A 23,571-nucleotide genomic window follows, 5' to 3' on the forward strand; every position below is an offset into this window, starting at 1 on the left:
GTCTCTCTCCAGTGCATTCCTGCCTTTTCTCAGATTGGCCTGTACAATATGTGGCAGCTGGGTGAACGAGTGTGGAGAGGTGGAGAGAAATTGGAAGACAGTCCTACTGTCACACAGTAATTGGGGCAAACACTCGGCTTATGTCTTAATGCATGCTCTGCCTCCTCCTCCTCCTCCTCTCCGTCTTCCTCTGTATGTGCTTCCCTTTCTCAGAAAAAAAAAAAAAAAAAGTCTTGGTGTTTTCTCTTTCAATCAGCCTCTCTTGGGGTTTTTTGTTCTTGCTCATGTTGTCTCTGTTTTTATCTGCGGCTGTTTTTTCTCTTTAACCTGCTCTGCCTCTGCCTCTCTGTGGCTGTTTACATGCGCACAAACCAATTGGCAGCACATTTTCTGAGTCAATAGTCAAATATAAGTGTATGGGATTTAGTTAGGTGCCACCAGTCCATCCAGTGACACTGTGCAATGAGGTCCTCGGGAGGATTCGAATGGAAAGGGCTGACCAAACAAACATGTGAAATGTACTGTTATGACGGTGTGTGTAGTATCGGGTAAATACTACAGTAATATAATCCTTAGTTTCTGATTTACTTGATTGCTTTCTTAAGTACTAATTCATCATACCCATCCATGTTACGACGGTCAGTATCTCTCTCAGTGTAACCCCGTTGTCTCTCTCACTATCACCAGGGCCAGAAGGTTGCAACCTGTTTATTTATCACCTGCCCCAGGAGTTCGGAGATGCGGAGCTCATGCAAATGTTCCTGCCCTTCGGCAACGTCATCTCGGCCAAAGTCTTCGTGGACCGAGCCACCAATCAGAGCAAATGTTTTGGTGAGTCAAAGAGTGACGTTGAGAAAAGGAAAGGGGGGGGGGGGTGTTGTGGAGGGAGGGAGGGACATCATTAAAATGAACAGAGTCACACGGTGTATGTGTTTGGCAATTATCTCGTGCCTCTTGTTGCTTTCCTGCAATTAGTGTTTGCTTTTGCTTTTATTCCCAGTGTCTATTCTAATCAAGTTGCAATTAACATTTTAAAGTTGCCGTTACATGCCACCGAGCAGAGGGGAGAGAAGCAGGGGACACGTGCTCCCTGGCTTCATCACACAGGCATATCTAACAAGACGGTGCAGTTCGGCAACGGGGGGGGGGGGGGTTCTGTGCGAGGGGGGGTGGGCACTGTGAGTGAATGAAGCCCTCAGCTTGCCACTGACCCAAACACCTTCCACAATTGCCACTTGCTCCACACATCTGTTCATCACACCATTCCTAATACAATCAGCATCGCCTTCTCTACCATTTCCCTGGCTCCTTTACCCAAGAGAATAGCATTTTCCCAGATCCCCCCCGGCCCCGCCCACCCCCAGTCCTCCAGTCGGGCAACCCAATCGGCATCACACCCGCCTCCTCACCCCCTCCTCCTCCTTCTCGCCTCCCACGCAACACACCAGTTCGTCAGGGTGGAGGTGGTGCAGGTGGAAACCATGAGCTTAAAGAGATAATAATAGACTGGTGTGGGCCTTGCTGTTGATTCAGTTGGACAGCAGCACCCAGGAGACAGGCATGGGGAGAGAGAGAACGAGAGAGAGAGAGAGAGATACTCCCATTGTTGACTTTCTCTCTTTATGGCATGGCACATGTAGTATCAATGAAGATACATTCCCATGTCCATCTCTCTCCGTCCCTCTTAGGACAGCATCTATTCCTCTTCTCTAAATGTGTCTCCTGTCTCTCCTTCGGTCAGTCAACTAAAGGGAAGGATAAAGGGGCAGTGACTTCAAAAGTCTCACCTGCTTATTTGCCACGGCGAGTAATTAAGATCTCGAGTGAAACGCGGCAAATGATGAACCGAATGATTCTTCTTGTGTGCGCTTCTTTTTAAACGCGTCTCCTTTTTATAGCAGAAGCCTGGAGGCTCTTTTGTAAGACATTAACAAATTAGACAGACGATGCTGTGAATGAAGAGGGGGAAACGTTATTGGGCTTTAAATATTAGAGTTAGTATTAGTTATTAGAGGCTGTAGTAGACATGGTGGTTGTAGTAGTAGTAACAGAAAGCCATTGACCTTGCTGACATAAATGTAAATAATTCACTGAAATAATACATATATATATATATATATAAGTACAACAAGATAGTATAAAACCTTAGGAGTTATATCAATCATGTGCTTTGAAAAAACTACACTCAATAAAATATATGACTAGTGTTTCTCTTTGGTTTAGACCTTTTTTTCTTCTAAATGTGATTTCAAACACTAACGATGAGATGAGGAAAGAGCAAATATTAATAAAATAATTCACCTCATAGTTGAAAAGTGACACAAGATACACAAGCCTACTTTCAAACTGTATAAACCGGGATGGCACGACTTTGTAGTAATCTGTATATTAGAGGTCCAGTGTGTACGAATTAGCGACATCTAATGGTGAGACTGCAGACTGCAACAAGCAGAGGACTCCTCTACTCATCTCTCCTTTCCCAAGCTCTTTGGAAAACTACGGTGGCTTTAGCATACCAAAAAGGATGTAAACCTGCTTTTACAACTCTCTCCGCTACTTCAAAATCCCACAAAGAAATACACAGAGTGAAATAATTGATCTTAAGATCTTCTGAAAACAGCATAACTTCTTTTTCTTTGTTTGTGGCTGTTTTGCTTTGTTGTTCTTGAATGTGGTTGACCTTACAGGGTTTTTTTCAGCAGAGCATTTTCATATAGTTATAAAGACACACCATCCTAACAATATGTCTTTAACATCCACAAAAGTCTCTCATCAACTCTTTATTCATACAAAAAAAAAAAAAGAATAACCTGGAGGTCAACTTGCTCTCAAGGAGTCAAGGGGGCGTCATGTCGGTACCTTTTCTCTGCCTTTCAACAGAGACCTCACCCCTACACTGCAGCCACCCCTGCATTTCAGAACACCAGTCACCATCAGTGCATACAATCATTACATAGTGTTACATCGTGTTTTTCTGCCGCACTCTCCACCACTCAGCCTCTCCAATACATAGCATTATAACGCAAATGCAGACATTCAGCTGATACGGATGGCCGTACCGCTAATACGAGTAGCGCTCGGAGCATTGGGTTGAGCGGCTCCACAAAGTCAGTGCTGCATCAGAGACTTGAAATATCAGCCCGTTACTTCCTCTGGAGGAAAACAGTAGAAAGTAAGAACCCGGCTCAAATATCCCATTCTGCTTTTATTGCCGTACACGTGGATTCGAGCAATTTAAAGTTTGCAGCACATTCTCCGTCATCCCCTGCTCTTCTGTACTTTGACCCCCCCCCCACACACACCCAGCTATCACTTTTTTCGGCATGTGGATGTAAATGTGAGGTATAGAAAATCATTAAAGCCAGCGATAGTGTGAGTGTGTGCATGTTTCTAAGGCTGGGGAGGGGGGGGATCACTGCCAACTGACAGGCGCTCCCCCTGTATAGTTTGTTTAAAGGGTTTGTAAAAGAAGCAGCCTTATCTCACCCCGCACTGACAAAAGCCTGCCCTCTCCCCCCAAATTAAATTGGACCCATAGCGGTGTGATCAAATCAGCTGGCAGGCGGAAAATTTGGGCCGTCAATCACGGAGGTGTCTGATAAGAACAGGGAAGGAGTCCTGGTGTGGAAAGCCTTTGGCTCATTCCGCCCCGACACCCAGGTGATAACTCAGAGCAGCAGGAACCTCGGTCCGACATACCGTGCTCCTAGCATCTCATTACGACCCCAGTGCCCTTTACTCTTTACTTAGATACATGTTCAGTCACAGTCACACACACACACACACACACACACACACACACACACACACACACAGACCTGCCCCTCAATTTCCAGGCACCGATTTTGTCCAACAAACCCGCAGAAAACATGAGATGACGTTTTCCTCTCTCTCTTATCTTTTCATGTTTTTTGTTCTTTGTTCAAGTCTAATTCTAATAGCTCATCTTCGTCTGATTTTTAATATCTGTTATTAGCCATTGTGGCATTTTATGTAATCGTTTTATTTCAGAGATTTTCAATTAATCTGCCGAAAATGGAAAACAAAGACCCATTGTTGTGTCATTGTTGAGCGTTAAAAAGGGTCTTCTTCTTCTTCTTCCCTTTTTTCTTTCATCTTGCCTGTTTTATTCTCCCCGTCTTTGTCCTCCTCCCTTTCTCCTCGTCCCGTTCCTTTTTCATCTCCCCTCATTCTTCTCCTTTCATGTGTTGTCCCTTTTATTTTCATTTTCCCATTTTCTCTGCCCCATCACTCTGTATTGTTGTCTCAGGCTTTGTGAGTTTTGATAATCCATCCAGTGCTCAAGCCGCTATCCAGGCCATGAATGGGTTTCAGATAGGCATGAAGAGGCTGAAGGTGCAGCTAAAGCGGCCAAAGGACGCCAACCGACCTTATTGACTCGTCTACTGTCAGTATCCAGGTACAGTACCACTCTTACTATTACACACCGTGGCTTACTACATCCTTTCAGACTGTCCACTTGGCTGCTTATAAGAATGACTTTTGCATAGTCTTGCGGCAACAGCAGATACAACTGACTCCTGTGAGAAGTTTTTTTTCAAAATTTTAAGTAGGGTTAATATGTCTTTACCTTTTAAACTTAAATAGTACATTCACATTTCACCCCAAAAAAGTATTTGTTTTTGTTTTTATTTATATTTTAAAACCTTCAACAACCTTTACCTTTTTGGTTTACAATTTCAATTCCTTCATTATTTTCTCATCTATTTATTTTCCTCCTGATTTGGAGAGAGAGAGGTGATCACTGTAGGGTGAGATGCTCAGAAAGGAAATGGACAAACTCCCAGACATCCCCTTCAAATAACACCAAATATGTATTCTCTGTAATTCTCTAATTATAAACTTAGTCCACCGTGTGTTTCAAGTCTATTATTATTATTATTGTTGTTAATTGTAACGTTATCAGCCCCTTTTCACAAAAACAACCTGATTTCTGTACAGGTTTTCTCTTCGTCTGTGGATTAGAAGCTGATTTGAAGCTGATTTGCTCGATGACATCATCAATGTCCTGCTGGGTATAATTAACCATCCACTAGGGACGCTGGCGAAAATACATTTGAGTTGTTCAGCTACAAATTTGTAAAAACCTATCATTTCTACCCCGAATTAGCTCAGTATTCATCCAGAAGCTCTTTCTTTCAGTCAAGAACAATTCATAGAGGAGATCCAGAGTAGGTTTAAAGCACAGCAACAATTGACAATACCAGGGACAGCATGGCAAGTAAATGCAGGATGTTTGAAATAAAATGAATTGCTCTAACAAATAAATTAAAAGTAAATAATTTTTTTTTTTTTTTTGCAAAAGGCAAAATATCTTGGCAGTTGTACTTATAAATGACACATGACATGCTATTGTTTCTGTGAGCTAGGGCTGGGCAATATGACAATATCAATCTAACATAATGTTATATGAAATGTTGTTCTGTTTTAACTTTTTAAGTTTTAGTGTCCATAAAAAAACACATTTAAATAATTTCTTCAACGATCAGTATGGAGGAGCAAAACTCAATCTTTAGTTATCTGACATTATCACAATAACTGTCAATATCAACTGATTAGAAACTTTTTTTTTTAATCATGACACCATTTTTGACCATACTGTCCAGCCCTACTCTGAGTGCACGTCTTCATGCCTCACTTTAACAAACTATCTACATACTATATTAACGTCGTAGCAAAAAGATAAAAGGGACTTTGATTAAGCCATGAAATGTAAAATGTTATAATGCAAAAAGTAAGCACACGCTCACCCCTCACTTCACCTACTGCAAATAAAATATGAAGCTAGAGCAAGTGTTCGAAACTATATGATGTCAGTTTTATGCCACTGCAGGGTCACAGTCAATTTAACACTGAGCAATTTACAGAACTCTTGTAAATGCATAGTTGTGATGAAAAGCCTGACGTCTTCTATATTCAGCTGTGCCTCCTTTGGAACTTAAAAAAAAAAAGAAAAACAAAAAGCCAAAAGCTTTCATGCAATTTAATGAAAAGATGGTTTACTTAAAAGTTGCAGCATCCCTCCATAAAGACTAATTACAGTGTGTCGGGCCTTATCGAAAGAATCATCACCCATCTGTCACAAAGTGCAGCTGCCAGTGCAAAAATAATATAGATGCATGCTCTCTTCACCCAATTGGCGAGACAACTTTTCATTACAATAACATAAGCCTAGATTATGTTCCTCCATAAATAAAAGCATGATAATACCATTTGTTTGGTTTAGGTTTGACTCTTTAAAAGCCACAAGATGGCATTAATGGAAGGTAGTGTGCATTATAAATGATAGATGCTGCCTTTATTCCCTCGCCTGGTACTGTTTGAATACAGCTCTGCCCTGCTAATTGAAGAGAAGCTTTCAAAGTAGACACCCAGAGAAGGCACTCATCGATGAGGGACAAATGGAAAATATCCCGCAACAGCGTCCAGTGACAGCACAGTCATTGAGATGTACTCAGATTATCTCCGAGTGCAGACAATTCTCACAATAACATTCTGTCACAACCAGGAAGTGTGTGCGTGTGCGTGCGTGTGTGTGTGTGTGTGTGTGTTTGTCTTTAATTTTCCTTCTACATCTTCCTTCTTCCCTGGTCTGGTTCTATCCATCTCTGTGTTTTTTCCTCTGTTAGTACACCATTTCTGCTGTTGAGTTAAGGAAAACCAATAGAGCAAAACCAAGAGCAATTCTGTGAAAACACGGAGGGGGGAAAAAGAAAATACACTACTGAGGCTTCTGGAGCTGGCTCTGTATCAAAGCTTTAGCTTTATAGAGTCTTAAAAGTCACACAGGCTCTTGTATAAAGACTGAGTATTTTTAAAGATTTGACCAATCTACTTCTTTGCCTTTCATTGTGGCAAGACGGTATGCTGAAGTCAACAGACTGAAATTAAAAGCAAAGTTCAGCAGCAAAACCTCAATTTTCTAAATCCAACAATATTTTAATGATGAAAAACCCTAGCTTGAAGTGTGTGTGCGTGCGTGCGTGTGCGTGTGTGTGCACGTGTGTTGCTCAGGTAACGAACTTTAACATGCAGATAACTTCTTAGGCCCCTTTATTTCCTCTAATACCGACAATTTCACTTTGAAGTTGCATTAAAAACACGATCAGACAGCATCCTCCTCTGCTGGTCTCAGGAGCCCTACTGCACTGAAATTGCATTCTGTGTCTTAAAGATAAACTTAATGCAAAAAAAAAAAAAAAGCTGGAGTGCTCACTGTACGGCCGACCTCATAGCAAACAATGCAAGGCAAATCCAATTATTGTAGACAGGACAAGTTTCTGAAATATGCATTTCTGCCTTAAGGGTTATCTTTGTGAATATAAGAACATCAATTCAACCCTTTAACCTGCACATGTTGTCAGCTTGAGAGTATTTCACCACCACACTGACGCACAAGAAAAGGCCGTTTGTGTGTGTGTGTGTGTGTGTGTGTTTTTTGGTGCTATTTTCTGTCATTTCTGTTTCACTTGTCAATTCTTCATTTTTTTTCTGTTTTATGGTAATAAGCATAATAACCTCATTTGATTTGTCAGGCAGAATAAGTGAGGGTGTGGAACAAATATGGAAGGGTGCTTTGAATTTTGACCTAAAGGAAAAGAAAATCCCACTGTTTCTTTCCTTCTTTTGCACCCCCACCAACCTGGCAACCTGACACGGCCAATCACAGTGTGAGGTGGTCTTTCTCCGCTATAGCCACACCCTGTACACCTGTCATGGGGCCGAGTTCTTACAGCTGTAAGTTGAACCCATGGTGTCATTTTCTTTTGGATGACGTCATGTGGTGGGACTGTGACTGCGTTGCATGACGTGGCGTTGACTGGTATCTCTTAACTCTATCTCTTTATATTCTGCCCTCCTTTCATATATATCTATATCTATATATTTATACTGTATTTTGTACATTGGCAGTTTGTGGAGTGCAGTAAACTGACGCCTTTCTTGGCTGGTACCTGTTGTACATAATGTATCTCACGTGCTGACTGGTGGATTATAACTGGAAGTGGCCTTTGACTCTTTGTGCTATTGTACTGTGTGCCCTTGTGACTTGTTTTACTTTTCTTTTTTTTTTCTTGTGAGGTCCATGTGTATGAGTGTACTGTTCTTTCCTATTCCTCCGTGTCTCCACATTTACTTCCACAGTGTTTTCCTTTTCGAGCAAACTATGATTTGACTTTTTTTCTTTTAATTAATGTCCGGCGCGAGGAACTTTTTTTTTTTGTTTTGTTCCTTCTCCCACGATCGACAGCTGTTTAGTTGAGGTAGCCAACATGACCCTATGTTTGTGTAGCCAATTAAATCTCCACTGTTCACACAGAGAGCACAGGCAAATGTTGACACTCCACTTCTCTGTGGATTCCATCTGCACAGGGAGTACTTCGGCAAGATTGCTTTGTTTGCCTAACATGAGAATCGCTTTCCATTTATTTATTTATGAGGCTGCAAACCAATTACATTGTGATAGCAGAGCTGCAGGCTGTATTATAGACCCACATGGCTAAAATCTGTCCACAACACGGACCATACCAAATATAGGTGTGTGTAAGCAAGGAGCAGAAATAGAACACAATACCTAGGATGAGTATTTGCAGCTGCCTATTGAGTGGCATAAATTAGCGGCTGTGTTTTTGTTGTACAAGATAATTGCTATTCTGTGTGAAGGGGAGCCAACAAATTTTGAGTGAAAAAGGTCTTTTCTTCTGAGAGTGCGTTCGTTTCTATCCCTCCAGGCAAACCCCGATAAGAGTTAGTTGTTTTCATCGAACTTCTTCTGCCCGATTCATTCAGAAGCCCTGCAGGTGTCTCTGCCCTCCCATAGTCTACTCAAGGAACTCAGTGGGGTGGGGGGGTGTTTGGGAGTGGAGGGTGTCTAGCAAGGCAAGCCGGAAAGAATGAGGTCTTTCTGGCATCAACTGTGCTTCTTAACTGCCATTATCTTTTATGGAGCCGTCTAAGTAGGTGGCAGTGGGAGGGAAAGGCATAGTGCTGGGATAAAATGCTAGTGGAGGGTTGGGGGGAAAAAAAAAAAATGTTTTTTTAAAGAAATCCGTTACTACCTGACAAAGTTGGGAGGTGATGTTCTTAAAGATGGAGGAAAAAGATATATTTTGAGGCTAATGTGTGTCTCTGCAGCTCTGCGGTAGATGCATAGCGCAAATCACCGGATTATAAAAGAAGACATCAGTAATCGAGACCGTTATTGCTTTACGCCGCTAATGACCGGGCTCGCTTTGGCACAAACAGGCAGAAAAGTTAGAATCTCTGCTTCCACGTCTAAAAAGGCAGATCTATTACGACATGGTAACAAGCTCATTTGCAGAGATGGAAAGGTAGAACAAAGAGCAACCGGGACGAATGCCCCCCCCCCATACCAAAGTCAGACTCTTTCATGTTCACTTCCACAGAGCCATTTGCTGTGATTCCATAGACTCTCTTCACCCACATCGTAGCACACTACACATTAGCAGCATTGCCTGTAAACGACATGTATACCTGAAGCTCAGCAACACAGACTTTTAAGTAAAGGTGCAACAGCTAGACACAACAGAGGGGTAAATGCTAGGGTTTTTATGGGAAAAAATGTAGATGCATTTCATGATTTATTTATTTATTATTTATTTTTTTTTTTTTAAATTGGACCCTCTCATTATAGTCACACACATATACCTCATCCGGATTCCTTTTTGATCTTATGGTATTTTGTTTGTTAAGAATTAATGACACGAATGTCAGTAAACTCTTAAGCTGTATTTCCCCCCCCAACATGTAGCCAGTTTAAATTAGGTCTTCTTTGGATTAGTGCTGTCACAGTGTCGATGTCTGTTCCATATGGTTAAAACACAAATCTCCCACCCCACCTCTTGCCCACTTATTTCTGGTTTTGATTGACGCGCTCCTTTTTTTTTTCTTTTTTTTCTTTCCTCTCCTCCCCGTCTGTTTCTCATGCTGTTGGCTGTGCCTGTCAGTCTGTGTGATAACCAGGAGCCAGCAACTCCCGAGCATGTGTGCAGCTCTCTGAATCAACTCTCCTTATATTCCCCTCCTCTCCATTTCTCTCTCTTTACCTCTCTCTATCTCTATGTCACAGGATGAAGGGCCACATCACCTTATTTCCACAAGTGCAGTAAAAGTACAAAGACTTCTTGCTCTGCTACATATCATGAAGGAAGGGTGGTCCCTTGATCATGCTGGAAACCCGTTGAAAGATTGGGTGACTAAGAGAAGAATCCCAGAGTTGATTTTTTTTCCTCTTTTTTTTTGAATGTTTCATTTTTTTTTCTTTGCAAATGCCTCCTTTTTTTCCCTGTTTTGCTTTGGCGTCTGGGGAAGAAGATTTTTTGCAGAGACCAACTTTTTGCTGCTGTTTTTTAGACATGATGGGGGAAAAAAAAACAACCTTTATAGACTCATTATGCTCAAAGCATGCATACTGACACAGGATATAGATAAACACACATTAATGCAGATAACAAACCAAACATACACACTTAAATATGCTACACCCAAAAGAAAAAGGAAAAAAAAAAAAACTACTACTACTTTGTACATGTATAAATACGTGCAAATGCCAACTCAAGTACTGAAGCAAACACATGCGTGTACGCAAACACAGACACACTCACACTTACACACAAACACCCACACCAGCCTGCTGCCATTTTGGTTTTTGTGCCTACACAGGTGTTGTGCTCTGTGACAGGGCAAGCTCTGGATCGAAGAAGAAGAAAAAGAAGAAGAAGAAGAAGACAAGAGGAAGAGGAGAGAAGAGGAGAATCCAGGATAATTTACATGCATCATTCCTTAGGAAATAGGGACCAAAGGACTAAACGCTTTTTAAAAGAATATAAATATATAAATATATAAATATATATTTAAAAACTCATACCTTGTAGCTGCAAGTATTACAATTTACTCGTAGTAAAAAAAAACAAAAAAAAAAATCATTAAATCAATATCCAGTGGCCTACTGTAAGTACGAATAAAAGAAAATGGAAATAATGTACAAAAAAGACATGGAATCGTAGTATAGGGGCTGATCTTTTGCTCTGGATGCTGATTTAGCGCCAGGTTGTAGAATAGTAAAATAGACTAGAGGAAAAAAAAAAAATGTAAATTTGCTAACTTTTGCTGTTGTTTGAAAAAAAAAAAAAGTAATACTTGAAGATGTAATGAAAAGGATGTGGGGCAGGGGTGAGGGAGGGGGTGGGAAGGGTAAAAAGGAAACATTTATGTGCCCCGGTAAGCAACAAGTCTCTTTTTGTTGGATGTAAAGGTATCAGCCACTGGATATCTCGCCCACCATGATGTACAAGTCACTGCACTCTCTGACAGACTGTTCTGGGTGAAAAAAAAAAAAAAAAACAGAACGACAGGAGGAAAAAAAAAAAAGATCTTACTGATGTCTGTGCCGGACAGGGTGCAGACGTTTGAGGCTTCTCACTCGCCTTTGTATTCAAGCGACAATCCACTGTAAAGACCAAGCAAAATGGACATGGGGTGTCTTTTGTTGTTTCAGTTTTGTTTTTCTTTTTTTCTTGAACTTTGTATTGCAACATGAAGGGTGATTTATAAAGCCACCAATTGTGAAAAGGAGACAGTTCTATAAAGAAAGACGGACAAAGGGATAGTGACAAAAAGAGAGAGGAGGATGAGGAGTAAGGTGACAGCTATTGAAACTGCCAGCAGAATGAACTCAGTACACAAATGAATTTGCCCTTATGGCATTGAAGTCCCCCTTAAAAACAGAGTGCACACATGCTGTAAGCAACCACGACTTATACAAGAGACATGTCAAGGACGTGTGTGTCCAAATCTCCAGACTAAGAAAAGCAGAACCTCACTTTTTAACAGATTCAAACATTTCTCCAACGACAAACTCAAGTCTAAATTATTGATGGCAAAAAAAGCGCAGGTTCATTTAACGGTATCAAATCTAGCGTAAAAAGTACACTTTTACCACGTTCTCCGACCTACTTAACAGATCCATAATTTAAAAAAAAACATAGATGCAGCTAAAAGCAGACTACATCTTAATTATATCTAACTGTCATTTTTAACCATCACTCAAACACTGATGACAGGCAGTACAGCGTGAAGCACTGCAGTGAGTCCTGCAGCCTGTGTTTTGACTGTTTTAGAGCTCAGGGTGTAGTATCGTCCCTTAGAGCAGATCAATATGTTTGAAATTTGTCTAAAGGGAGGAGTAATGTTGTTTTAGTCATTCTAAACACTTGCTCGTTTTCACTGTCTGACACTTTTGAGTGTTGACCACTGGCAGTCAGTGGCAGGGGGATGTGGGAGAGACGGAGGGAGGTGAAGAGAGGAAGCCAAAAACAAACAAACATCAATTTCTTATATTTTAAAATATAGTAATAAAAAAAAAGGTATATAATTAAGCTTAAAATCTCCCATAAAGGGAGATAAAGGGATCAAATAGGCTTGGTACCTTAAGCACCAGTCCAAGCAATTTCTGTTCAACACCAAGAATCTGCTCCTTGATATTCCAACTTTTTTTCCCCCCACTTTTTAGAGAGAAAAGATGACTAGACTTAATCAAAATCACTAGACTCCGACTCGTTCTCCGAGCAGACGCTCTCGATTTAAGCCTATGATCTCTGTGTGCCATGTGTCCCCACTGTTTCCCCTCTCCTAAGAGCAGGCGTGCTCCCTATCCAGACCTCGGTCCAACAGTTAAGTGGCTCATGCCTTAACAGAGCGTTTTCTAACCTGGCTAATGTCTGCGCTCACTACCCTTCAATTATCTCCTGTGCCATATTAGACATGCTTTTTCACCTTTCCCTCTAATCACACTATAATCACCGCCCTCTATACATTAGCGGCAAAGAGTGAAAAATCACCAGGATAATCACTTGGACCAAATGATGAGAGAAATAGTCCCCTGCATGCACATGGATGACAGATGGAAGATTAGGGAGAATTATGTTTGTGCCTACTCCTTGGCAAGGCTTCTGACAGCTGACCTGGCACCAGTAATACTGCCAAATTTACCCGAAGAGGCAAAAGATGCGAGATGAAACTTTACATATCATAGCAAGGTGTAATATTGAGAAAAGACTGACATTACTGAACTTTAACTTTAAAAGTGTGAGTGGAAAAAAAAAGATGGATGGCAACATTTATTTTTTAGGTTTTCTTTCACCACCAGTTGTTTAAATTCGGGTCAACACAATTTCACTGGAAATCCTCAATTTTGTAGAAGCAGCTGCTGTGAGGCCTATGTTGTTGTGTCCCCTCTTTCAGCATGTAATTGTGTCTCAACAGAGGCCACCGTGTTTTACAAAACAACTCGCTGCACACATTTTTCTTTCTCCTGCCTGTATCCCTGCAGGGACACCTGCGCAGCGCAGTGCGTGTTCATCGTTCACCTCAGAAATAATGTTTGTGAAACACAGTCGCTCTTCAAATTCAAAATAATGCCAATTTTTAAACAGCCTTACGTAAAAACCCAACCCTCTTCCCCTCAGCCCTCAAGTTCAGGAAGATTTATTAATTATTGCGAAGTAGGTCCAAACAAAACCAATATTCTGATAATTTTTCATGTGAACCTAAACTATTCCATGAGTACATTCTGCAAGTGAGCATGAACATGAACCTTGTATGCCCACTCTACTGTTCTTCTCCGTCTTATATCAGATGTTGTACTACTTCTCACTACTAATGGCAGGTTGAGTCCCCAGTGAGCCGAAATCCAGCCAAGCCTGTCCTGCTGTCTGTTTGGATAACAGCAGTGTTCATGTAGCATCTCTGCTCTGCCAGAGCTTAATCGGGCAATGTGAAATCAGCATTTCAACACTTTTAACAAGGGTGTCCGTATTACTTCTAAACCCCCCCCGAGAGGAAGCTATTGAAGCGTTGTGTATTAAAAAACAGAAAAGGCAGAGAACCAGGCAGCCAGGGCTTCTTAGGGCTACTTATTCTGTTCCCAGCACAGAGCCAGCCTAGTCTGTAATCCAGGTTATTTTACGTATAAGAGCAGTGACAACCGTCAGCCCAGCAGGTGCCATCCAAGCTCCAGCAAGCAACTACTTGACATCTGCCCCCAGTTTACAAAAGGGAAATTGTAACGCTGCATGTACAAGGAAAATATAATCAATCTAATTAGCTGCAATCATACGACTGAAAGCAGTGAGGTGAGATGTATACACAAGTGCGGCAAGGTCTTATTCAATAAGCGTACAGAGCAGACCACGTGATCCTCTGCCACTGATCCACGTACCTACTCTAACCTTGTATCATTAAATTAAAAATAATGGGTGAGACCGTGGTACATAGTATGCCCATTTCCTTAATTTGCCTCGATACCACTGCGCACAAGGTCAGTCCTCAAGAGGAAGGGTCACCGCCAATGGCAAAAGGGCCAAGCATAGAACGGCGAGAGCATGTTCGATTGTTCAACCCTCTGGGTGTGAAACACTCACCCCGAAAATAGCAACGATTGTCAAGGAAAGGAAATGAAATGTAATTGACTGAAAGAGAAGAGATAATTAAAGGGAACCTGTTGGACAGGAGGGAAGAAATTAATGCCTCTCCCTTTGCTGCTTTGGGAGAGAGCGCTGTTCCGTCATCTCACTTTAGTGCAGAAAGGGTTTTGCTGTGGAAATGGAATTTTTGTGCGGAAAAAGGTGGAGGTGGTAATGGGCGCTGGGTGGCCGGGGTGCTGTGTGCTAAACTGAAACTCCACAAAATCACTCCCAATACTCAGGGCATCAGTAACTATGATGTCATGATTAGTGGAGAGGTTCAGAGCCTTGTGTTACCCCTAATCCCGAAGGAGGACGAGCTGAATCACAAATATGAGGCCAGAGCGGAAGGGCTTTGGATTTACAGTATCATCATTCTATTCCAAGAGTAGGAGTAACAATCAAACTAACAAAAATATCTCCGTTGTCCATCTGAAAATGCATAGTTAACCCCTGGAGGTTTAACAGCATGGCTGAGAGCAATGAAGACAAAGATTTTATTTTTTCTTTTTTTTTTTCCTTGATGTAAATAGCCTATAAAATACAAAACAAAAGGAAGGTTGTATAGCAGCTTGTGTTGAAGAGCCCAACTCTGTGGGACAATGATGTCACTATAAAATGTGTCCGCAGCAGTGCAGGGATCTTGGAGAGTTTTAGTCCTTTTAAGCCCCTTAGGTTTGGGTTGTGAACATGCATCTTACAAACCTTGGCGTTGGACGGCGGCTTATAGAGGAGAGTGTTTCATTTAATGTCAAACCTAAGCCACAGACCCAAAGTGATCCGTTAATTAAAAATTTCTGTGTACATGTCACGGTTTTTCCTGACAGAAGAAGGATCGCCTGTGCAGTAATTGGATTAGTCCAATTGGAGATGATGAACAGATATGACAGTAGAGTTCATCCATCTGCATGCTTACTGCTCGACAGTGTGGCGAAAAAAGGGAAAAAGAAAAAAAACAGAAAAGGAGAACATCAGCCACCACCACCATAACATTTTCACAGTCCTTAAAAGTGAATGTTTGGGGTTTTGGACATTTTAAGATGCTGATTTTACAAAATGAAACTCCAGGTAACAGTTTGTTCAATATGTACATAAAGCATTTTTTTTTTTTTTTTTTTGGGGGGGGGAATGAATACACACTAAACTTATACATACTGCACAACATGGTAAAGCAGAGATTGACAGCAGTTACTATAGATCCCAGCAAAAACCCCTGCCTGCTTGACCCAATCTGCCACTGCTCTCCGTACAACACAGCTGCGTTACTTCTGTACATACAATATAGCTTATTTTTCAATTCTGTTGAACCTTCTTTATAGGCCGTACAATAGATCATGTTCAAACGTTTTAAAAAAAAAAAAAATTTAAAAACATTTTAAGAATAGTTAATATATTTCAGTGAAACTATGAGAAGGAACCTATGAAATAATTTATCAAAATCAGAGGATAAAATGATTTTATTTCTTGTACAGTAAAGCACTGAAAAAATTTGATTTTATACTCAAGATTGGTAAACCGTTGTTTAGTTTCTCTTTTATTTTGTTATTATCCGCTGAAGCTGGGAAAGGCCCATTGTTATGAGGTTATATTTGGATATGCTTTGATCATTATTTCGGCTGCACAATCCATATAGGAAATTCCTCGTGGGACAGCAATTTCAGAAAGACATTTTGCCACTGAAAGCTCTTAAATCAATACAAGAATTAACAATCTGCACTGTAAAAAAAAAAAGGGATGATTGATGGTAGTGGTCATGTGGATTAAAAAAAAGAAAAAACAAGAGTCCATTGCACAGTTGTGTTCAAATGTATTAACATTGCATGTTCAAAAACAATCTCATCTGAGGCCTTTGTTTTCAGAAAAAGACAAAAAAATATATATACCGTATATAAAAAAATAAACTTTGCAGTCAGATTGGTCCTATGCTGTCATATTCAAGCAATGGATGGATTTCTGTGGTGTTCCTCTCATTATGTGATTGTGCTTTTCTGTTTTTTTTTCTTGTTGTTTTTTGAAGGGTTGTTGGTCACCATTGACATATCTCTGGTTTTCATTGTCTCTGTTCTTATCAATGGGAAGTTTCCTCCACAGTTTGTTATCTAATGTGACTTCATCCACTGAAGATTATCGTTCCAACAGTGACAGCGCCATATTCTTTTGCTCCACTCAGGTTGATTTGTTAATCTGAGGAGGGAATTCTGCCTTAAACCCAGCCTGTTCTCTTTAACAGTACTACCTGTGAACAGTGGTCGGACACACTGTATTCTGGGGATGCCAAATGTTCTACTTTCAAACGTCAAAAAATATGTTGTGAAGACAAACATTTCGCCAGAGTCCGTTTTTTGCCTCAAGCCCATTCTGACACAAATGAGAGTTGTGGTCATGCATCTCCATTTCCATTGGTTACAAGGACCAAAATGTAAACAAACTCAGCTAACTGAGCAGTTTGCTCCAATCAAGCATTCAGTGAGAGCCTTTAAAGAATTCACATTTAGCCATATGTAAGTTTGCATCATTGAATCACGACATTCCCAGCTTCACGACCTTAATCCATCCTCTTTAGTTGTTGCCGTGCACAATGCATTCATCATCGTATATTCAGCGATTTATATTCACAAGGAACTGAAGAATAATTTCTTTGATAATTTGACTTCAAAAAAAAAAAAAAAGGAAAACCTGGGTTATTGTTTTGTTTTTTTCTTGAAACAGATGTAAATTGAATAAGCGTTGGCTCGGGTCCGTTTCCCAGATTCGGAGTGATATCTCCCTTAGTGCTCCTGAACTCTGTAGTTCTCTAGTTCATTATATTCTGCTTAGACAAAAATAAAGCACAGTCCTGTAGAAAATGAGCCTCCGTTGTCATTTCTATCCATTCACATTAAACGAAGCCTAAACGTGCGGATCTATCTTGGTGAGCACGCATGACCCTGTTTGCAAAGATGTGACATGTTGAGTGTCCTCTTGTTTGTGGAGAGAACACATTCAAGACTTGTCATTGTATTAATTGAGCTAACAGCGCTAACCATATCCGAATACCAAATTAGATGAGACGGTTAGTAGAAAATCGTTTAAAAAGGGCCGAATAATGCATAATAAATGGAAGGGAGATTGGGAGAGGGAGGGAAATAAATTGTGCATTGATTAAAGGGAAATGGATATTCAGCTCTTGTCTCGTTGAGGTGTTACAGTGGGGGGGGGGGGGGAAATCAGGTGCAATGGGTCCTGCTGGTTATAATCTGTGAATAAGGAGCAGGATTAAGCATTGATTAATCAGAGGTTTTCCCCTCATGCTGCGTTTTATTGACAAAGACGTTACGGTAAGAAGGGTCAGGTCACATTGTAGCCTGTGGTCAGTGTCCTTTTTATTGCCCACAGTCTCCTCCTCACTCATTAACCCTCAACACTCACTATACACCGCAAAACCTATTACAGTGGTTGGTCGAGCCGGCGCCCCTTGGGACAAATGGCCCATTGCAGAAACGCGGGTTTGATTCCACCTGTGGTCCTTTACTGCGTGTCTTACCCCCTTTAATGCTACTCTGTCCTATTCAATAAAGGCAAAAAAAAAAAATACCTTAAAAAAAAGAAATAAAACCTATTACAGTGAAAAGTCTACACAATATTGTGTCCTACAACTAAACCAAACCACCTTTTCACAATGGAAGAGATAAATTGCACTTGTTTCCTTTTGCAAATCAACATGGCTCAACAGTTCCCGGCAAACCGCAACTGTCCATCACAACAGACGGAAAGCATCAAAACTGCCTGACAGTAATTGTTCCAAGCCTAAAGCATGACACTCCAGGGACCATGAATGACAAAACCTTCCCGAGACACCAAACATCATTTCTTGTTTATGGGCCTCTCTGGTGCATCTGTGTAGCAGCATCGGTGTGGAAACAGATTTATGGCTGCTAAATTTGCAGGTGATAAAAAGGAAAAGAGTGGCCAGTTGGGGCACTAACTCTTGGCCATTCACATGTTGACTCCCGTGCAGAGTCTCCAGGGACCCTTTCTCATTGTGCAGCAGACACTCCATGATTCCACATGACAAACTGGATTGTTCCTCGAGTGAGTCCTGCTGAATTATTTTGGTCCTTTCGATTGCATCTCCTACCCCTGAGATTTTCCTCTACTGTTGCCTTTGAGCTATAAGCCTCGATAGCCACCGTTGTCGATACTCAATCTGTTCTGTAACCCCTAAAGCTGATGAAATGTGCTAACAGGGGTTTGTTTGTTTGTCTCCAAGAGGGGGGCAAAAGAAAGAAAATGGAACAACAAGACTCTTTTGACAGTTCCATTTTTCCAATGTTTTGGAGTGGGGGATAATCATGAAGTATGGATCGGAGAGAGGAAAGTTATTACATTTTGTTGTCTTTATCCTTGTTTACGTTGTACGAAAGAAAAAAAAAGGCCAGATTGTTCCAAACAAGGTTCTTTGCAGTTCCCTGGTTTATCCTCTATTCTGTTCCTCTTACTCTAAGTGTGAGGGAGGGGGGAAAAAAATCAGTTTTGTCACATCTCACACTCAATCTTGTGTCCCTCTAAATCTTCAGTATAAATTTGACAAACACACATCCTTCTCCAGCCTGGCCGCACTGCAGTGTCTCTTGTGTGCATTTACTTTATTGGTGCTGCTGATTGGGATTGGGGAGCTCAAAGCTCAAGTACTGCAGCGAACAACAAACACACAATACACATCGTAAAAAAAGCCTCAGTCCTTCTGTGTCTTCAAAACAAGTGTCTTTAGGATTCTAGCATTACGTAATTCAAATCAACAAACCAGACACAAAAGGGCAGCGTATCAACCAGTGTCGTCAATTAGCAGTTTTGATGGGAGCCGTATTCTTACGCAACCTTAAAGCAGTCATAGCAGCTCCTCAGACGCTGTAAAGTCCGTATAAATATATTAATTTATGATTTTATATTCATGTTATGTACCTTATTGTGCCAAGGAATGACTTGTCTGTAGGCAACTGCACGTAATGGCCTTTCAGCTTCTTAACTATGCTCTACACAAATATTTAGCACATTGACTAATCACTTGTCACCACACATTCAGCATTCAACTTTTATTCCCCATTAATCTATCAATGCGTCCATCGGGGACGCAAGTGTTTCGGCAGTCTCTGCACACTCCAACGGGCCTATTAGCATGTCCTTTAATGGAAAGCATATCGCAAACACGAAGCATAAGCTATGCCACTCAGAACGCTGAATCGCCGTCAACACGCTCTAAATTGTACATTTGCATAGAAGAATCTTAGGGCTTTGTTTCCTCCACTTCTTTTCTTCTTTTTTTTTAATTACCACAAAAGAAGACCTTTGTCACCTCAGCGCCTCAGAATGACGACGACAAAGGGTGGCAAATTTCAATTCCATCCCTCTTAACATGCAGACTCCAAAATAACAAAAGATTATAAGTAAATGAAAGTGTGGAGAAGACCTGGATAAGCAAAGCTGCACAATCCCTTTGATCCTATTATGTATTACAAAAGCTTAATCAATATCTAATCAAGGGGAATATAGCATGCCATGTCTTACAGAGCTCTTTGTTGTCAGAGGTGAGGTTGCCATGGTGACTGGACAGGTGTGGAGAGCTTAGACTGCAGAGGTATTGATGGAAATTAAGAAGCATTGATGTGACTTGAAGATGCTGGGATTGGAAAGGGAGATAATTAAGGAGAGGGATGCAGTGGGAGACTTGAGGAAGGCGTTGACAAAAGAGATTTAGGTTGGTGATACAGGAGGTGATGCAGACAGGTGCAACTTGGACATGTAACAGACTTATCGCCAGAAAAACGATTTACACCCGCTACTGCGGAGATGAGTGCTGTGCAAAAACACTGTCTAATGAGACACATTAAAGTTTACGTGAAATAAAGTTGAATATCACACGAGTGTTTCACAAATGTCTTTCTTCACATTTAACAATTGAGTTTCTATGCCATTTTTCCAGAGCAACCCGAGGAAGAAAACATCACTTTAAAACCGTTACAATGGCAGATAAACACCACCAAAATACCATAAATGACTACAATTCACGTTTAAGCCCATTAATTCCAAACTGTGATTACTAACCCAGTTATTCAAAATGAATAAATAAATTGAAAATGACATCGAAACCACCCAAGGCTAAATTTCTATAACTCAATTTCTTTGCTGTTTCCGTTCAAGGTTGGTAAAACTGTAATGAGAAAAGACAGAGCATGGTGACAATGAGTGTTACAAAAAAAATGCACCAAACCATTGAAAATAAAACATGATTTCACCTCGTTGGGCAGACAAAAGAAAAAAAAACCTGTTGAGCATCTGCACTCTGTGTGTCGCTCAACCCCTTGACGCGCCACAAGTGGCACAACTCCAGGAAGTTCTGTCCATTCTGGCCTTCAGCCGTGCCCGCTCCCACAGAGCACACTCTCTCTGTCAACACCTGATTAACACTTGGGATAATAGGTCATTAAAGTTCTCCTTCAATCAATGAGCCCATTTGAGTAATCAAGGTCGAGACTGAATGAACCAAAACCAGAGCGGAGCCCTGTGGGAGCGACCGGCCCTTTAATCAGTATTGAAGAAAGTGTTCCTTTCATCTGTAGATGTATATATACACACACAAGGTTACATTTGGTTGATACTCTATACATACATATATATATATATATATACATATACACATATATATATACACATATATACATACATACATATATACATATATACACATATATATATACATATACATATATACATACATATACATATATACATACACATACACATACATACATATATATACACATACATACATACATACATATATACATATACATATACATATACATATACATACATACATACATACATATATATGTATATGTATATATACATATGATTGATATGATTAAAACAAGCTCTCTGATTGTTCACCATCTTTAATGTGAGTATTTTCTGGTTTCTTTGGCATTTGAGAACGTCCTCATTTTGACATATTAGGGAAAACACCAACCGGCATTTTTCAATAATTTCTGACACTTTCTGGACCTTAATCGATGACTTGTTCGGTCCAGAAGAGTAACCGAGACACAGATTTAGCCGATTATCACCTTCATGAATCACAATTGTGCGTTATTTTAAATCAGCCAAATACTACTTTATGGGAGGTTGGTATAAGCAGATTCCTGCTCATCTCAAAAAGGGTCTGTACGACCCGCAGATGCCTCATGCTGTCCCGAGCTCAGTGACGCACACAAACACCACTCTCCAACCCTCTTTGTGTCTGTGATGTATTAGCTTTGGCCTTTGTTTAAATCTCTCTTGGCATTTGGCAGGTCAGTGTTGTTTAACCTGCCACCTTTCTGATGGGAAATTTCATCCATTCCCATAAATCACACTGAAGTGTCATTATTTTCTGATTACCGTCTTAATCACACAAACATGATTATTGCTGCTCATAAGCGTGCCAAATTGCCACACAGAGATATACGTTACACATCTCTGAGACATGATACACACGCCGCGTTAACTGGAGCATCGCATCATATGTTCGATCACCATTTTTAATTATTATGTACAAGTACGCGTACGGGCCTGCCACTTGGATTCTGGGAGCGTGCGCCTGAACACTCCAGTGAGTAGTCATTGCTGGGTGACAGCTGAGCTGAGCTGAGCTGAGCTGAGCTGAGCTGAAGTGAAAGCGTGAGGCCGGGAACAGAGAGATCAAGCATTATCATCAAAAACAACTCCAGTGCTCCCTACTGTGGCCTCACAGCTTCCTCCAGTAAAGCTGTTCATTTGTTTGTGTGTTTGGTGTGTCAGTGTGGATGGTCCATTTTTTTTTTTTTTTATGAATCAATGAACTTTTCAGCTTCAATTTCTTGATCAGGGAAGAAAAGAGCAGAGGGCAAGGCAGGAAAAATGATTGAGTTCAAGAAAGAACAAGGCAAGGACCGCCACCAATTTTTAACTCTATGAATCAGTATTCCCATCAGATTTCTTAACGTCCAATTCACAACTTCTTTGCCTTCTCTCGTGGGAGAAATGAATCAAACTTGAAAAAAACAAAAAATAAATAAATAAATAAACATCTGTCTCCTGCTTTGCTTCCTACATCACTTTACAAGAAATAGAAGCATCCATTGCTCCCACTACCTCAGCTGTGGTTTAATGCTGCAGGAACCGGCACACATGATGCCAGTGTGGTTCATAAAAAGACATATCACTGCAGGGAAGTGTGCCCAATTCTGCTCTGAGTGTAGCTCTCGTAAAGAGACATTGTGGCTAGCCTACTAATAGATCTGTGAGGGGAGAATGATGCAACTCAGAGGCAATGCTTTAATTTGCCCTTGGTTTTGCACACTCGTCTAGGAACAGCCACTCTGTTCCGAAGCTGATTGGCCCATTTACCTTTAGACATTGGCCAACCACTCGCCTCTAAGCGATGAGGTAGTTTTTTTAGGAAGTGTTCAGTTTTGTTTCGCTGTTTTTCCTTTCTGGTTCTCGTAGGTCAAATGTGGCAGATGCAATCACTACAGTTGTGGGTGCAACGCTGCAGAGTTTTTCTCCCTTTGTACATTTAGGGCCATGTGCCCTCCACATTACTTTAAAAATCTTTAACGTTCTTTTTTTTTTTCTTCCTTTTTTATCAAAGGATGTTTGCAGTTCAGTCTACTGGGTCCAGAACACTATTTGTATCTTAGCAACCTGTGCAGCAACAGAGGAAGATCAGAGAAGCTACTTATTAATCTGTTACTATGACTACGGTGGTAGGCAATAACTCAGAAGATGCTTGAACCCTTTTTCTTGAGACGGCCGACCGGGTCAGGAGACAGACGGATAATGTTGTGAACATTTGGAAGAGGGAGGGATCAAAGCCTACGTGGGTTTTTTTTTTTCCTTTCTCCATGTGTCTGATGTCATTTATTTTTTCAGACAACTGTTTTGTGACTGAGCACACATATTTGTGCGGCTGCCTGTGCGTGCACCATCTCCACAAACACAGACACAAACATTTTTATTTTATTTCCCTCCTCTCAGTGTTATATTTTCCGTCTGAAGTGGTGCGGATGCTTCC

The 23,571-nt window shown here is 40.8% G+C and overlaps 1 protein-coding gene across 7 annotated transcripts in view; it reads left to right on the forward strand.

The window, feature by feature from the left end:
- The window catches only part of celf6 (CUGBP Elav-like family member 6), a 125,876-nt gene extending 108,526 nt beyond the window's left edge, over positions 1-17,350 (forward strand). For 6 of the 7 annotated variants that reach the window (XM_058628712.1, XM_058628713.1, XM_058628716.1 and 3 more), the window contains 3 exons: positions 688-831; positions 4,271-4,420; positions 10,109-17,350. In XM_058628712.1, coding sequence (XP_058484695.1) covers positions 688-831; positions 4,271-4,398 — 272 coding nt within the window. In that variant the 3' untranslated portion in view covers positions 4,399-4,420; positions 10,109-17,350. Of the gene's footprint in view, positions 1-687; positions 832-4,270; positions 4,421-7,690; positions 7,759-10,108 lie in introns of all 7 variants that reach the window. The other variant, XR_009240223.1, reaches the window with a different exon arrangement.
- The last annotated feature ends 6,221 nt before the right edge of the window (positions 17,351-23,571 follow it).

Source organism: Solea solea, chromosome 5 (genome assembly GCF_958295425.1).
Source record: "Solea solea chromosome 5, fSolSol10.1, whole genome shotgun sequence".
NCBI lineage: Eukaryota > Metazoa > Chordata > Actinopteri > Pleuronectiformes > Soleidae > Solea > Solea solea.